General features: G+C 39.1%; 1 protein-coding gene across 5 annotated transcripts in view; it reads right to left on the bottom strand.

Annotated features, from left to right (window-relative positions):
• The window catches only part of TMTC2 (transmembrane O-mannosyltransferase targeting cadherins 2), a 392,263-nt gene that overhangs the window by 232,163 nt on the left and 142,169 nt on the right, over window positions 1-17,931 (bottom strand). For 3 of the 5 annotated variants that reach the window (XM_070454288.1, XM_070454287.1, XM_070454289.1), the window contains exon 2: window positions 1,647-2,217. The exons of 1 other annotated variant lie outside the window; for it this stretch is intronic. In XM_070454288.1, the coding sequence (XP_070310389.1) occupies window positions 1,647-2,217 (571 nt within the window). Of the gene's footprint in view, window positions 1-1,646; window positions 2,218-2,929; window positions 2,951-17,931 lie in introns of those variants that run through there. One more of the 5 variants, XM_070454290.1, reaches the window with a different exon arrangement.

The following is a 17,931-nucleotide window of genomic DNA, read 5'->3' as shown; positions in this document are numbered from 1 at the left end:
TTGAAAATAAGCTTAGAGAACTAAAAATTTCTCAGAAGAGAACTTCAAAAATCCTAAAAGCAAGTCCTGAACTGACATATCAAAATAATTTCCTAATTTATTAAATGGTAAGATGAAAATTCTGCAGAAGAAAACACAGTGCTTCACAGGCTATCAAGGTCTTAAAACACCCAATTTGCATCCCGAAATAGCTCTCACCCTTACAAAAGACAAAGACCATGACTTATTCTATTTGTATTTCCAGTACAACAAGAAAACTTGCTATTGTTGATGATGTGGTTTTAAAAAGAAAAAGATCTTAAAAATAAATAAATAAAAGAAAGAAAAAGATTGTTCTCCCTAAATTTCTTTGAATGAATATTTAAAATTGATTTGAAATTAAGAGCTTGGCTTTCAAACCTATGTTGTTTTCAAAGCACCAAATTCGATTGAGGGTTTTCAAGATTCAGCAGTTAATGGAAATCACAAAAGAACTTCATTAAGCACTTGATACTTGAGTTCTAAGTAAACAGGTTGTTTCCCCACAGAGCAGAAGCACAGCAGTAATTACTATTCCTAAGTTAAAAAAAAAAAAAAGTCATTTCAAAATAAATGTTTCTATTTCCTTCCATTTTGTTCTTCAATTTCTTCCCAATTCGATTTTGTGTAAAATTAAGAACTGAGAGGAAAAAAGTAGTTAAAACTACAACACTTGACTGTTTTCTCAGGGTCAGTATCCTAAACCATTACACTCCTTGCTGAAGGATATCCGAAAGGATAAAGGAGCTGGTCTGAATCATGTCTGAGGTTGTAAGCACTGGCCAAGTGCAGTGTTTTACTCAAAGGCAAGGCAAGTCTGAGTTTATTGTGAGGGAGGGAAGATGTGGAGATGGGAAGCAGGCAGTTTCTCAAGATGCACTAGTGCACTCAAGGCGTCCCCTTAATACACCAGCAGGAAACTGCTCAGTTATCTTCTAGTACTTGGGATTCCAAAAGTGCTTCTGTGACCTTCAGACAACACTGCATTTGAAACCACTGAGGGAATTCGGAAGAACACATATTAAGCCCTGAGGCAAAGGTCTTAATTGGCCTCAGGGCAGAACTTATAATAACCAATTTCTGTTTTGACTCTTCTATTCTTATACACTACAACAAGGAAAAGGTAAATATGACTCATTAGTTAAAAATGTGACTTCCCAGAGCACAGCAGAGAGGTTTGTTTTCCAAAGTCAGTTTAGGAAAAGTAATATTAACAAACGGCAGAGGATTTCCTCTTTCCAGAGTCAAGCATCCAGCTCACTGATCAGCTGTGTTATTTTTTCAAACACCTATTACAGGCAATTTATTGGATTACAGGACTTGGACTGAAATAAAGGAGTCAAGGATAAATAAATAAAGATGCATATTCTTTACAAGGCAGAACTGTCCTTCTACCCTCTCGGAAATCATGAAACTAAGTTAAGAAACCAGAGAAATAAAATAATCAGAGACTGACACCCAGGTTAGTAGGGCAAGGCCAGAGAGGACACTTCCACCTCACGAAGATCAAAAAGTAACTTACTTTAAGTTCTCTTTGAAACGGAATAATCTGCTTTTTCAAATGGGGAAAAGGGATCAAGCTCAGAGGGAACTCAGTAACCCGATGCTCATGCCCAACAGTCACTTACTTTGTAGATGGTGGGTAAGATCTGTTTCATTTTCAGTCTGTGAAAGACAAAGATGTCATAAACGGCGGAAACTGCCAAGACCGTGACTCCTTGCTCCTTCCATAACATGCTGCATCCGGCGCACATGCCCGTCCCCAGGAACCAGCCCCAGGTCCTGGCCGAGGAGCCTCTTGTAGAGCAGTGTTTCATGTAGCAGAGCAAGGACAGGAGGAAGAAGAAGCTGGCCCCCACATCGGCCCGGCCCACGATTCCGGCCACTGCCTCCGTGTGGATGGGGTGAGAGGCGAACATCAAGCCAGCCATGAAGGTCCAGTACCCGTCTCCCAGGAGGATCTTAGAGAAGTTTGTGAAGAGACCAGTGACAGCCGCGTGCAACAGCACATTGACCAGATGGTAGCTCCAGGGATTCAGCCCTCCGATGGCATGGTTTAGGCGGAAAGAAAGAGTGCAAAGGGGCCGGTAGGACTTGTGGCTGCCGCTGTGGGTGAGCAGGGTCCCCCAAAAGTCATTGTAGAAAATGTGGGTCCAGGGGGTTTCTGGGAGAAGGTCCTGGTTCGTCTTGATAGCACGGCTAAAAAACAATGTCAGAAAAGAAATCAAATGTAAAAGACAGAAAGAGAAAAAACACATTACTAAAATATACTACTGAAACATCGCCTTCCTGCATAGCTTTCTCACCACCGGGTTTTAGATGGGCTTCAGGTGTACATGATGAATGCAAAAAAGCCTTAGAGTGGCTTCACAGGGAGATTGAATTCAGATCCTCCCAGTCACACTTACTAGGTACCACAATTAGGGTTGTATTTCTTCTCCTCAAAAGCTTTTCTTCCTTGTTTGAATGCAAATAACTTTGGAGAATGAATGCAGAGTTTCAAAGAAGTTGTCAAACAATTGCCCTCCTGTGGCATGATGGCTAGAAATGCAGATCTCAGGAACCAGGCTTATTTAAGGCCTGAGAATAGACATTTTTTAAGAAGCAAAGTCTCAGGTAATACAGATGTAGGGGATAGACTTAGAGGAAAGACTAGCTCTGTTAGTAGAAATAAATTTTAGATAGAATCTCTGCCCAGGGAAATGATTCCCATACATGAGGATCACCTGGGGATCTTGTTAACAGGCACGCAAAGGTTCTAACTCGGTAGGTCGAGGAGGAGCCCAAGATTCCACATTTCTAACTCTTGTAAGTGTTCATTTATCTTCTATGCAGAAAAGCAAAGGACACTGCTGTGCAGATTCATGCATGTTCTGGAGAACTAGTGCAAGGAACGTCTTGGCCCTGTTACCTGTTGCTATTACTATTCTTCAAAGACTGTATTCTAATCGACAGAAAGTCCCTGAATTTAAAATTCAGCTTGACCCACAACTTCTGAAATCAGGTGCACCTGGGGGATAGAATGAGCCAGTTACCATTAATGTATGTCGATGCCTGTTTTATCTATTCTGCCAAACACTACTACATATATAATCTACTGCCAAACTACTGCCTGCAAACAACTACTGCCTGTCTGCCTGCAATGCAGGAGACCTGGGTTAGATCCCTGAGTCAGGAAGATCCCCTGGAGAAGGAAATGGCAACCCACTCCAGTACTCTTGCCTGGAAAATTCCATGGACAGAGGAGCCTGGTAGGCTACAGTCCATGGGGACACAATTGAGCGACTTCACTTTCTTTCTTCTTTATTTAGGGTATTAGTGAGTGGCAGCTGAATCTACTCATCAGTGAAATCCTTTGTTAACAGAAGACCTACTATATCATGGTGGTTTGATTTTCCATTTTGATTTGATTTTTACAAGGCTCTGTGTATTGACTGTGTATAAATGAATTTCCATATAAATTGGCTCTTAAAATATTAGAAACAGATGTTATTCTGTATCCATTAAATTAAAACACCTTGTTATGACATTCATCAAGAGTCTACCCCAGAAGTAATTGCTTAAGACTTGATGGGTTATAATTAAAATTTTAAAGAAATATGAAAAACTGCCAAACAGTGTTGTCAGAGAAAGCTGATTTCAAGCCATTGAGAATAAAAAGCCAACTGGCCTCCACTAAACATTAACCTAAATACTGATGTGAATTTCTCTAATATCAATGCAGAAACACTCATATATTCAGAGTCGGGGCAGCAGAAAGCTCAACAGCAGAACACTGTGGGATAAGACTTGGCTAATTTAGCAAGGAAAGCTGAGAAGCATGTTTTGTTTAGGAGAGTATTTCACCCTTTCAGTGGCAGACCCGTATAGGATGGAGCCACGTTCCCTAAACCAGGTTTTCTACATGCTATTAGTTCAGCTCCACAACCAGCTTTCCTTTTCAATCAGTTCAAAGTCGTCAGAATTTCTTATGTCCATAGCAATAAATCTAATAATCCACAGCAGCCAATAAGATATAAGTCTAACTCCAATGAAACAAGAATTTCAAAACAAAGGACAAAACAACAATTCTCATAATTTCACTGTGAGAAAAAAACTGAGGCACAGCCCTAAATTTTCTGCACTGTAGGAAAAAAATGGCAAACAGCATCAATAAAACAAAAATGTAAGAGCAAAGGAACATTTCACCCATGTTCAAAATATATTCCACTAGTGGAGACATCAGTCTGATAAAATTATCTGATGGGTGTTATTAGGTAGGTTTTTATTTACTCAATGAATATTATGGCACAAGAACATGAAATAAGACTAAATTATACTGGGCTTTAGAATATAAGTCATCACACACATGCAAGTCAGTGATAAGGGATGAAATAATACATCCCTTTCATCATATTAAGAAATGGACCAAAAGGGATTTAATAGAATCTAAACAATATGCCAGCAAAATGAGAAGCAAAGGTAGTCATTCAACACTAAACATAATAGGTTCTCATCTATTTGAATTTTCTTACCTGAGTCCAAAACTGAAAGAGGGAAACCTCTTCTACTATTTCTCAGCGAATAGAAAGGCTTAAGTCAAAACAAAATTTCATGCTGTTATATAATCTGAAGTTACTTCTGTGAGTGGGTATTGACAATTCAGAAAGACACTAAGCAAATAGGAAATTTTCACTCTGGGAAAGATGAAGAATGTTGAAGTAGCAGATGTGGAAAAGATACAAATGTAGGCAGAATTCTCCAGAGAACACAGGACTAGGAGACTGTCCTTCAAAGCAAAAAGATCTATTCTCTCAAGTCTTCAAGGGGGTTTTAACCTGTTTTCAGTTTTGTTCATTTGTGGCTCTTTGTTTTTTGCTGCCTTATGATTTTTCCTTTAAAAAATGTTGACAAAGGTCAACACTGTTATAAAACTGATGAATGATGTGACACCACCATCCCAACTGTCCTTGTGTGTGTTTCTCTGCTATTTTTTTCTGTCCATTGACCTTTTCAGTCACAAGCACCCACATAAATGATGACCATTAGTCCTTCAGAGCAGGAATGATGCTTCGATTTTCCAAACATCAAATGGCACACTCTCCCCCAAGTGCTTTCAATTGTTCTACTAAAAACTAAAAGCCAAACTTTACACTTAAAAAAAGCAAAAAAAATCTTTTTTTTTTAGGTGATGGATTGAAATTTGTTCTGTAGGATAAAAAAGAGCATAAATCCTTTGTTAATCTGCCCTGCTTCTGTGCTACCCAAGCACACCTATCTATCTCCAGGAAAGGCAGTGAGATGCAATAGTTACGAAAAATGATTCTAGAACCAACTGGACCAATTATTCCACCTCTCTGTACCTCAGTTTTCTTACCTGCAAAATAAGGATAACAACTGTACTTGCTTTATAGGACCATTCTGAGGAGTTAATGAGTTAGCAAAAAGCACAGTGTTACATGTAATATATGTAACATATTAGCTGCTATCATTATTAGTATTATTATCACCGTTAACACAGAACAATTATTGCTCTAGCCATCCATGAAAACACAGTGCTCTTTCTTCATGTTCACAGCTGTCAACATCTATGCATCATGGTCATGACTGTTTCACTTTAAAATCCTTTAAGATTTAATGACACTCTTAGAACAAAATAATAAACATTTACAACATCTTACCTTTAGTCTTTTCCTATTTTTCTCTTTTTTTCCCCCACACAATAGTCCTTTGATAGACTTGATAGTAAAAAGTAATGTAATTGTATACAAGCACACTTCTACCTTCTTTGACTTCCTCTTTCCAACCCTCCTTGGCTACCATCTCCTTCAGACTTGTGTCACAGATGTGGACGTTTCTTCCCAGTTCTGTCTCCTGACCTTTGCTCACTCTGTACTTTTCACCTTGGTGGTCATCATCTCCAACGCCTGCAACCAGGGGACACTTTCTCATTGATACCTTCAGCCTGGGTGGTGCTCACCAGTCTACACGTCTACTGGCCCAGGTGATAGTTGTATCCGAACGATGAAATCGTGGTTCCTCTGCTAAGACCAAATGGCCAGTTAGCCTCTCTAGAGCACAGCTTCTTTACCAAGTTGGTGGATAAACTTCTCACAAATTGTGCTGAAGTTCAAATGGGGCAATGTTAAAATGTTTGAAATCTACTTTGCCTGGTGTCATGGACTGGTTTTTCCAAATACCTTCTTCTAGTTAAAAGTGTCCCTGTTTTTTTTTTTCCTTTTGAGAATAGGCCAAATCTACTCTCCATTCATGTGAATAGAGTGAAGCTGTTATCATCACCTCCTGATGAAAGTTATCTTGTTATTTGGCCAGTCAGTGTACTATATGCCCCATCCCCATTCCCGGCCATAAGACCTGACTTAGCAGCCAGCCAGGTCAATCAGAGTCAAAGCAGCTCTAATAATCTCCTGGGAAAGGACATCTTAGGGGAATGAAATCAGCCCTAAGGGTGCTAAGGGCCCTGAAGATGGAGCCTAAGAATGAGGCCAACACACACAAAAGGAAAAACAGATCAAGGTGACAAAGAGGCAGTTAATTCCTAGTGCAGCTGGAACCTGTCTTCTCTCTTTGCTCTCACATCTACTTTCAATTTGGTTAAGGATAATTTGACACTGGTCAAGACCTCAGTGAAAAATTCAACATGCAAATTTCCCCTGAATCTCCTCTAACTTTCCTTTTCTCTTCCCCTCATTCAGGTTTCCTTCATTTCTGACTTCTATTGCTTAGGAGATTTTTACTAAAAGTGACTGTTAATTATTTTGTTTCCTTCATTAGGCTCTAAGTTATCTTATGGAAAGAGTATATTTTCTCCAATGCCCAATATATATTAGGCACATAACAAATATTTGTTAAACTGAGCTAAATAGTCATCCCTGCCTGCTTTCATTTCCCTTTTGATCTATTATGCAAGCTGTGGATAGAGAAACTTCCTGAAATTTAACTCCCGAAGTATAACCCTATCACTTTGCTTCACAAGACTCCCTCATCACACCTTATTTCTTACCAAAATAAACAACCCCTCTAAGCCCAGAGTTCACAGCCAATCCCATTATGACTTCTAGGCCAACTGCCCATTACTTTTCCACATGCATCCTAATGTCAACTGAATTCCCCAGCTCTCAGGCCTTTGCTCAGATCACTTTTCCCCTTTTTCTGCCTGACCTGTTGTTCTTCACCCAGTCTGTACGTATGTGAGTGCTCAATTGTCGGACTCTTTTCCACCCCATGAACTGTGGCTCACTTGGCTTTTCCCGGCAAGAACACTGGTATGGTCTGCCATTTCATCCCCCAAGGAATCTTCCAGACCCAGGGATTGTGTCTCCTATGGCCCCTACATTGGCAGGCAGCTTCTCTTCCACTTGAGCCACCTGGGCAGTCCATTCAACCAGTTTATATCTGTCCAAATGTGCTTTAATCACCAACACTCGTTTGTGATGCCACAGTCTCCCCCAATGTATTTACTAGTTATTGTTGCAAATCTGCTAGATTTTGACATTGCACACTGCCACATTCCTATTAATAACACTGACTTCTTACTACTGTCATCAGGAATCTTAAATGGGATGATATATGAAAGGCATTTCAGAAGAGTAAGACGAAATATATGCGTTGAAATCAGGACACAGGTGATTTTAATAGTTCCCCTCCTCTACCCTATTGAAAATTACAGCTCAACAAAAAGGACTGATTCTGTCTTAAGAAAATTATTCACCCACTCATTTATTCATTCATTTCATGATGAGCTAAACACCACTTAAGGGGCACTGCAGATAGGATGGTGAGCAAAACAGATGCACTGACTTTAAGAAACAGTCTAGGAGAAGAGGCAAAGATGTGTACAAGCAATTTCACTGCAACATGATAAATACTACTCTAGCACAAAATCATGATTGCTGTGGGAGAACAGAACAGACTCCTGAAAGTCTTAGCGGATCAAGAGCTTGCTGGGGGGAGAGCATGTCTACATACATTGAAGGAGTTAAAGGGAGTTGAATTGGGAGATTACCAGACTAATGGGCAATATTTTCAAAGACCATGAGGCAGGTGAGAAGGTGGTGAGCTTGGGATCTGAAAAAAAAAAGCAATAGGTTGGTTGGGCTGGAGTAAAGTTTGAAAGATAGAGTGGCAGGGATCACTGGCATTTACTCTGTGTTACTACTTTCCTTCATGAGATGGAGAGCAAAAAATCAGGTCCAATTCAGCTATTGTCTCATTAGAACTTGCATTATTTCCCCAATGCACTGTTAACACCTAAGAAACAGAACAGCTTCTTACTTATCTTTCAGAGCCCTGCACATAGGAGGCATTCAATTTGTATTGTTGAACTGAATTCTAACTAGAAATGATTGGTATTGATGAACTGCATTCATCTTTTAGAAAAAATCTACATTGATTTAAGTATAGAGAGAATTATCACTTTCATCTAAAAGCAGTTCATTCACTCCCTAACAATTAACTGAGAAAAACCATCAAGGTAATTGGCTTACCCAAAAGTCTTTGGCACACATTTGCCACTTAACCTATAATCCTTTCATTAGAGTCCTTTAGGGATAAGCCATTATATTTAGAAAGCTCTAGTTAATAGCAAATACTTAGCTACCAGGGTAGGGAAATGAAAGATACACTGTAACATCTAAGGATTGGTCTTAGTCTGGGAAGAAGCAATGCATTTCAGATTCCTGGAGGAAGAGGTAGAGCAAGTAAATTTTGGTGCAGGGCACTGTTCTGGTTCTGGGGCATATTAGTTTTCTCTCAGGTCCTGCAGAAATGGAAGGCACTATGCTTAAGGCATGAATTTATCATTAACACACATAAGACATTCCTAAACTTACTTGTTTCCATCTTAATCTCATCCTACTAGACTGAAAACCCTTCAGTGGCAGAGATGATGACCTCCAAGAAACTAGCAATTTTTTTTAACGTAAATTGCGCTGTCTTGATGTTGGATGAAAAGAGGCCACAGGAGTAACAAAGTGCCTGTTGTCAAACATATAAGGGACGTGGCCCGCAAGTAACTGCTAGCTTTGCGAGAAGGTAAGTCTGAGAATGCTCAACCTTGTAACTAAAGAATATTCTTAGTGGTCCCCTCTTCCATCCCTTTAGGAGTTTTTCCTATAAGCAATAAGGGAGTTTTATGAACTATATCTAAACAGCAACCCTCTCCAGTCCCCCAACCCAAAACAAAGAAAGTAAGGATCTGATTAAACATGGCCCCAGCAGCAGCTAAACTGAACCCCAGAGCTGTTGCACTCTCTAGAGCCTCCCAAGTCTAGAGTTTTCCCAGACACTCTTGTCTTGGTGGAAGTAAATGAATAGGATGAACCTTGACTAAATAAGTGTCTTCAGTTCCACAAATAAATCAATGCTGTCATTTTCAGAGTTTCTACAGGAAATGGTCAAGAAAAAACTCAATAATCCATGTAAAAGAAAGCTACTATTTAAAATGAAAACTTCTGGGACCTCTCTGGCAGCCCAGAGGCTAGGACTCCGCACTTCCACTGCAGGGGGACATGGGGAACTAATGACCTGCATATGATAGCATGCCATGTGGTGCAGCCAATAAAAACATAAGTAAAATAACTTTTTTTTAAATTATAAAATTAAAACTTGTTACCTAAAAATGTTTATTCAAGTATTAATATGAAAAGCATTTTGCAAGATTAAAGCAAACTCTTAATAGCATAGGGTTATCATGAAAACCATACTCCAAGCATTTAATTTCACTGATTAAAATAGTCCTCTACCTTAATACTAGCTTCTTAACAACTTAAAATTCTTTCATTGCCTTGCAAATTGCATGATAAAAAATATTTTCCACATATTTGCTTGTTAACTATATCCATATGATGCCACCATAACATAAAATATTATACTTACAACTCACCTTCTTCACATTTGCACTAAGTTGAATCAGTCTCAACTTAAAAGTATAATGAAAATATCTTTATTCCTAATTTTCCAGACTTTAAATTAGCAACCTCTAGATGAGGTTCTGGAGAAGGCAATGGCACCCCACTCCAGTACTCTTGCCTGGAAAATCCCATGGATGGAGGAGCCTGGTGGGCTGCAGTCCATGAGGTTGCTAAGAGTCGGACACCACTGAGCGACTTCACTTTCACTTTTCACTTTCATGCATTGGAGAAGGAAATGGCAACCCACTCCAGTGTTCTTGCCTGGAGAATCCCAGGGATAGGGGAGCCTGGTGGGCTACCGTCTATGGGGTCGCACAGAGTCAGACACGACTGAAGTGACTTAGCAGCAGCAGCAGCAGATGAGGTTCTGGGCTTCCCTGATATGTGAGAGACATGGGATTGATCCCCTGGAGAAGGAAATGGCAAACCACTCCAGTACTCTTGCCTGGAAAATTCCATGGACAGAGGTGGGCTATAGTCTATGGGGTTGCAAAGTCAGACATGACTGAGCAAACACACAACAATAACAAGAGGAGGTTCTATGAAGCTTTTTCACTTTCAAAAGTTAACTCCAAGTTTATGAACCACTTTAGTACACTACTTTGTAGATTTTATGAATTTCAGTTTCACAGGTTTTCATAAATTCATAGTTCTATTAAAAGGTAATTAAATTTTGGTTTTCTTACATTTCATACTATATTTCCCTTACAATTGGGTCTATGCGTTAAAGTGTAACTGGTTCCTTATAATTTTTCTACTTTAAAATATTAACAGGACTTCCCTGGTGGTCCCATGATTAAGATTCTGCACTTCCACTGCAGTGGGTTCAGGTTTGAGCCCCGGTCAGAAAACTAAGATCCTATGTGTCATGCAGCCAAAAAAACAAACAATCAAAAAGTTACAAATGTTTGTCTTTTCTAAGAGGAGAAATGAATATGAGATTATATATTTTAATATAATTCAAAGCTTTCAAAAAAGACAAGACCAGAATCCAAGAAAGAGAGCACAAGCATAACCATGGGATTCCAAGAACACCTATTTGTAGTCTTCTTCTATGTGCTTTTAAGAATAAAAGATGATGATGTACCTTTGTGCTTAAGAATTTGATTATCCAGATGCATTCTAAATGGGTAGGCATGCAAGCTTAGAATACACCTTTCCAGTTAAAACACTTGCCTATGTATAGAAACATGCTGTACACATTTCAGAACAGATATGCTAAAGTACATGGAAGTTTTTTCCAACTAGTCAAGTATTACCTTAAAAAAAAATCATATCCTTGAGAAGGGATCGTAAAACCGTCACTTAAAGTAAATAGGAAAACTGCCTTCCGGCTAAGACCACTGCTTGGGAATCCACTGAGAGCGCTTGCTGCCAGACCCTGGAAGGCAGGGGAAATCTTGTTCCAACCAAGAAACTAACAGGCTTTAAGAAAACAGGCACTGGGAGATGGGAAGATATTCACACTACATCATCCAGATGTTTGGTTTATCTGTAAGCCTAACTCCTGTCTTCTCTGAATTAAGTCTTAACTAAATCACCGCTCTTTATCCATGCACCTCCTTCAGCCAAAGAGATGAGCCAAGAAGCTTCTTTTAGCCAAATGTTTGCAATGATCTTTTGTCTCTTAAAATTTACCACATGCTGCCAATGTATCCCTCACAGGTACTTTTGTTATAGTACTACCATGCATTTATATCATGATTTTACATTTTACAAAATGTGCTCATGTTCACAACTATCTTGAATCCTTGTCACCACCCCCATGAGTAAGTAGATGTGCACATGCCAAGTTAGCAGTCTTGCCAGAGACAAGTGCACTGGTAAAGATAAGAGCTGCTCACACCGGAATCCAAACCTCGGTTCCTCGTCTGCTGCTGACCCGATGTTATGGGATGAATTGTGTCCTCCTAAAATCCATATGTTGAATCTTTAAGTGCCTCAGAATGTGACTACACTTGGAAATTGGGCTTTAAAGAGGTAACAAAGTTAAAATGAGGCCATTAGGCTGGGCCCGAATGCAATCTAATAACTGGTGTCATCAATAAAATTTCGACGGAGAGAGAGACAGGAGAGGCACACGAGCCCAGGGGAAAAAAAAAATGTGAAGATCAACAAGAAGGTGGACATCTGCAAGCCAAGAAGAGGCCTCAGGGGAAACCAAACCTTCCCACACCTTATTCTGTGGCTTCAACCCTCCAGAACTGTGAGAAAATAAATTTCTGTTGTTTAAGCAACCTATTCTGTGGGATTTTGGTACTGCTGTCCACATACACCCTACTATACCATAGAGACGATCATACATAATTACATACACTCTCCTGTTTATCCTTCAGAGTTTCAGAGCAACTAGATTTCACACAAAAGCTGTATCTGTCCAACACTATGTCTGGTGCTCTGTTTTTGATGACAGGGATTGAACTGCTTTGTAAGCTTAAATAGGACTTTCAGAGGTATCTTATTCTTAGTTCTGCCAGGATTTGTCTACATGCTTTATCAGAGAGAGGGAAATGTCCTGTTCCTGCCAATGAAGCATTAACTCTAACTAAACACACATAATAAAACAAGTGCTACTTCATGTTTACACTGAGATCACAAAGCTTACAGAGCACACACACATTATCTCCTTTTATTCTCACAATTCTGCTATAAAATAGAAAACTAAGTTAGTTAAAGACGAGCATATACTTAATAAGAGGCAGAGAAAGACCTTGAGCACTGTTCTCTAAGCTATTCCATTTAACCTTCAAAGCAGCTCTGTTCCTCCACATGGACAATAAATCTCCCACAAGAAGTGTTTGTAAGACGATTTGAAAGTAAAATCCTAGTCTATTATTGCATTTTGTCTGGAATCCATATATCTGCCCTCAAGACTCAATAAGGCTATAAAAATGCTTTTGTGCCATATTCTTTTAATTTCTACATTCCAGAAAGAAAGTCTTCTTTTAACACTAAGGAGTCTTGGAAAACGTGAGTCAAAGGAAGGTGTCACCTGTCTCCCAGTGACGGGTGAAAAAGGCAGCTTTATGAAAACCAAAAACTAACCTATAATTTCATATTACAAAATATAATAGAAAACATATTCTGGCAGAAATTGTGCTGTCTGCATCCCTTTTCAGCCATAAAATAGTTATACACACACATACACATCTGAGAAAGATCAGACTTTAAACATATTGTAGCAACACACACACAACATGGGACGTTTCACCAGGACTGCCCGTGATGACAGGAGACACAGACATCCCTACAATAAAACCAGCCTCACAGCTAAAGCAGAGGCTCTTTGGACACAAGAATAGATGAGCCCTGATGAGAAACAGATAGGCAAAGGGAAAACACTCTAATTTAAAACTAACACAGATGAGCCTACACAAAGTACCCAAACATTTGGTCCACAAACCACCAGCAAGTCTCTAATTTGACATGGAAGGCAAGAGATATTTCATCCCAGAATGAGGAAAGAAAGATATTAACTCCACCATTCAAATGTATCAGCATTCCAAAACATAGTACTTTCTAATATATATTAGATGTCATTCCCTGACCAAGCTTTAATTATCAGGAAATATATCAAACTTCAGGAAGCCCAGACACTTTTTGCTCTGTGGCCCTTTAAATAAATCACATGGTAGGCATTTAAAATACTTATGCTGAAAATAAAATAAAATACTTATGCCGAACAATGAAAACTATCATCTTTCTCAGAGCTCGTGTTATAAACAGAACAAATTGTAAAGCACCAACATGCCCCTTTAAGACTCTTCAGCATGGTATATTTTACCCTTTTTCAGGCCCTTGAATCCTCAAACTTGGAAGAGCTGGATATGAGAAGGGTCTGTTTTACCCTCTGTATCTAAGACTACTAAATCCTCCATAAGACTAGAAATCTCAAAACAGACCACAAGATCATTTTTGCTCAGTATTAACCATCACTGCCTTCATTAAAGATAGTTTCTGTCACCTTGTCCATTGCCAATAAAAGAAATTTTTTTTCAACACATAAGTATCCATGCTAATTAAATAAATTCACAAGTAATGAAACAAACAAGCAGAACCTTTCTATAAGAAATGGGAGATAGTATTTAATCAGAGGAATCTAAGCATAACAGATCCAATTTTTCACTCCAGTCTATAAAAAAATAATCTACATCTTTTATCTGAAGCAACTCCTAAAATCCATGTTAAGTGTAAAACACACACACACACACACACAGAGTACACACTCTTTAGAGTTAGCCAGATCTCAACTCATATGTTTCCTCCTGAATATACTAAATGGATGAGTCAGTGTTCTCATCTTAAACTGCTGTTCCTGGGGGGAGATAAAGTAAGATAATAATGAAATAAGATAAGGCTAACTCCTGACACACAGTAGTTGCTTAGCAAATGGCTGTTCTCACAGTGAATCACGTCTCTTGCCTTCCTGGAGCCTGCAGTATACCACTCTACAACACAGAATCCCACCTAGCATTTAGTTCCTGTCATTGTTTATCTTCTCTCTTAGCATATTCTTCAGATCCTTTTGTTCCTCTCTCCCTCACCACACCCACTTGAAATTGTGCCTGTATGCATCATTAATTAATCCCATTAGCCAAACTTAAGAGAGTAAGAATGATGTTCCCAGAGGTCTAACTCATCTGGGATAATAGATGACAGTAAGGTTAAGTGAAGGGACCAAAAAGGGTAACAGAGGAAAAAAAGCCACAGGACTGATGTCATAGAGCAGACTAATTAGGATATTCTGGGAAGTGGCCTCATGGGATGCCCAACAGTTGTATATCATCAAAGAAGCTAGGCTTGGGTATTTCTTTTTGACAAAAAGATCAAGTCTAATAAAACTATAATGTGCTCTGCAAACTATTTTTTGAGCTTCCCAAGACTTATTTTTTTCTTCCACAAAGTAGGAAAAGGATTACTCCAGGGATTTCTACTGTCTCTCTCTCTCTCTCACACACACACACACACACACACACAAGCACACACACACTTCATTATTTTCAAAGATACCAACTTCTAAAGAGGACAATACATATCAAACCTTTTAAATCTTTACTAACAAAATGTAAAAGTCAACATAGTATTTGAAAGAGTCCTCTATACATTCTTCATATAAGCCAATCCTAGGCAGGTGGGCAGTAAACTGGCAATAATTTGTGATGGCCCGGAAGACAATCTAGAGTTTAAGATCAGAAATGTGATCATCTTGTAAGAAAAGGCAATGTCACACACTCTATCATGGTCATTCCACTCAGAGCAGATGGATTTTCACATTGGAAAACTAACATTAAAAGTTGCCTTGGGGAGGAGAACAGAACAGACATCCCCCAATGCTACATCGCTCTGCCTTCTAATGGTTTCTTTTCTGGGGGGATCCTGGAGAGAAGTTCAATCTTTCTAATGGGAATATAACTGTACTACAACCCTCCAAGGGCATTTAACACTCTAAAAAGAAACTCCAAACTCCGCTGTCTTTAAAAAGCAGGAGGTCATTGGGAAAAGTCATTTTTCAAAGCTCCAGTGAACTAGCACTCTGCTTTCAGCCAGCCACAGAGATAAGATGTGCAGTCTCAGTAACAGAATAACCTCACTTTAATTTTTAATACTTGTCCATTCCAGGGCTTTCAAGAGGAATCAATGACTTAGAGCATCATCAATGGCTTGGACTATGCGTATGCCTGTGTTTGTCAAAGCAGAAAGGAAAATCATCCATCAACGATTCATTTTGGATGAGTTATTTGATACATGTTATAAGGGGACAACCTAAAGGGATCTTCTCCATCTCCCCAAAAAGGAAAAAAAATAATAATAATCTCATCATTGTCACCTCTCAGAATTTAAGTGAAAAAAAAGTTCCTAGAGGGGAAGGCACGTGTTTTTTATTTCCCACTCTGAAAGCACACACAGGTATCAGTTTAAATGGCAGTGAATTCATCTGGAATTTGAAAGACCATGGGGTTCACACGTATAAAGATCAACAGTTGTTTTAGAAATTAACTACACCACATCTTAAACTTCTACATCAGTTTTAAACTGATCCAGGTGCTATCATCAGGGCAGAAACAGATGCAGTGTTAGCACATTAAACTGTGAATCCAGTTCCAACACCACTTAATGGGCTCCATATGCTGAAAATGATCATCGTGGTAGGAAGTACACCCCACCAAAAGCCCAACTTTCAAACCAAACAAGAGTTTCATTATCTGCATTATGCTCACAAGCAACGACTCTGGAACTAACACTATTTTTATACTGATCATGGTGCATTAGCAGTACTGAGGGTAGAAATGGTATTAGGAGACTAATGCAATGACAGAGAAACAAAGCCACACTTGTCACAGACAGGCGGACATCGTGACGCCCACGCTGCCATCACACTAAAGTCAACACTGGTCACACCAGTCTGTCGTGGCTTGTGACTCTCTCTGGATCCCCTAAGTAGCTAACAGAGGACAAAAGAATGATGAGGAACTTTATATCAGAACCACCATGACTTAACATATATATGGAACTTTCTAGTTTTCAAAATATTTTTATATGCATCACATGATGTCACAAATGCTTTTCCTATTTTTTTTAGAGAGGAAAATAAATGCTCTCATCCAAGATCACATAGTGAGGAAGGAGGAGGATTAGGGAAAAAAATCAGGTCTTTAGATTGGTGTTCAAATGCTCTTTCTGCTAATCCAATGTCTCCAGTCTTGAAATTTCTGCACTGGGAAGGCCCTTGCCCCCATTTCATTTACAATCACACACACACACATGCATGCACACACACACACACACAATCAAATATTTTTTAAAAGTTATTCTTGAAGAATAATAACGTACAATAAAGGAGCACAGCTGTGTTTTAGTCAATCCCCCTTGGTCAATACTGTTTCTTTTGCAACTCACAGCATGGCCTCAAAGGTCTAAATGATACAAAATTAGTGTAACAAACTGGAAAGCTGTCTGGAACAGAAGGATTTCACCATGGAGTGCTCTACATTTATTGACTTTTCTACTGATCAAAAGTCTAGTCTTTAAAACAACAACTTCAAAAACAGACTATTAAAATCATGCCAAACCATTCTTTATAGTTTTCCCAATTTCAAAGTTGAACTCTGATGAAAATTAATTGACTAAACTCCACTGAGAAGTCACTATTCTACATTTCTTGAATCAAGTCATTTACTTTTCAAATTTCTTAGTTCTTGAGCTTCAGCCTTAGTACTTATTTTGCATCAAGCAGACCTCTGTAGTTGGTTTATCCTGAGTCAAGCCATCTTTCAAGTGTAACTCACATTAAGTATCAAAACTTCTGTTATGACAAGGTGACAGTGAATGTCATATTCCAAGTGGTGGGGGATGGGGGGGAGTTCTTCAAGAACAGGTATTAGTTTATGTGAAAGGACCCTTCTGAAAATTAGACTTCCATCTTTACTTTTCATCTAGCAGGGTCTTATTTCTTGTTCTTTTTTGGCTATTGTATATATTATACAGATTAGAGACTAAGTAATCAGAGGAGGCAAACGGAAAGAGAAAAACATGATGGTAGAATGGAAGAAAATTTTGAGTAGATCTGTGAGCGAGAACACCAACCGCACAAAACCCCAACCTTTCTGTCTCCACAATGACGGAGGAAGGGAGGCGGTCCAGGCAGTTCTCTTCTGTCCTCTGGCTTGTACTTACCAGTGTAAGAACTGCAACCAGATAACTCTAATTAGTGGCAAAGAAAAGGGGGGGGATATTGGTGTTTGCATTATTTTCCTATTGTTACTATATACTTTGTAGCAAAAAAATCACACACTTATCAGCTCTCAGTTCCAAAGGCCTTAAATCCAAACGGGGTTTTACTGCGCGGAAGTCAACGTCAGGACTGTTCTTCTGGAGGCTCTGGAAGAGGATCCGGTTCCTTTTTCAGCTGACAGCAGCCATTTACGGGCTCATGGGCTCTTTCCCCGTCCTCAGAGCCAGCACCAAATTTCATCATACAACCTCTGCTTTCATCCTCTCTTCT

Source organism: Odocoileus virginianus, chromosome 24, assembly GCF_023699985.2.
Source record: "Odocoileus virginianus isolate 20LAN1187 ecotype Illinois chromosome 24, Ovbor_1.2, whole genome shotgun sequence".
Taxonomy (NCBI): Eukaryota; Metazoa; Chordata; class Mammalia; order Artiodactyla; family Cervidae; genus Odocoileus; species Odocoileus virginianus.
This window is presented reverse-complemented; position numbering and strand designations above follow the sequence as displayed.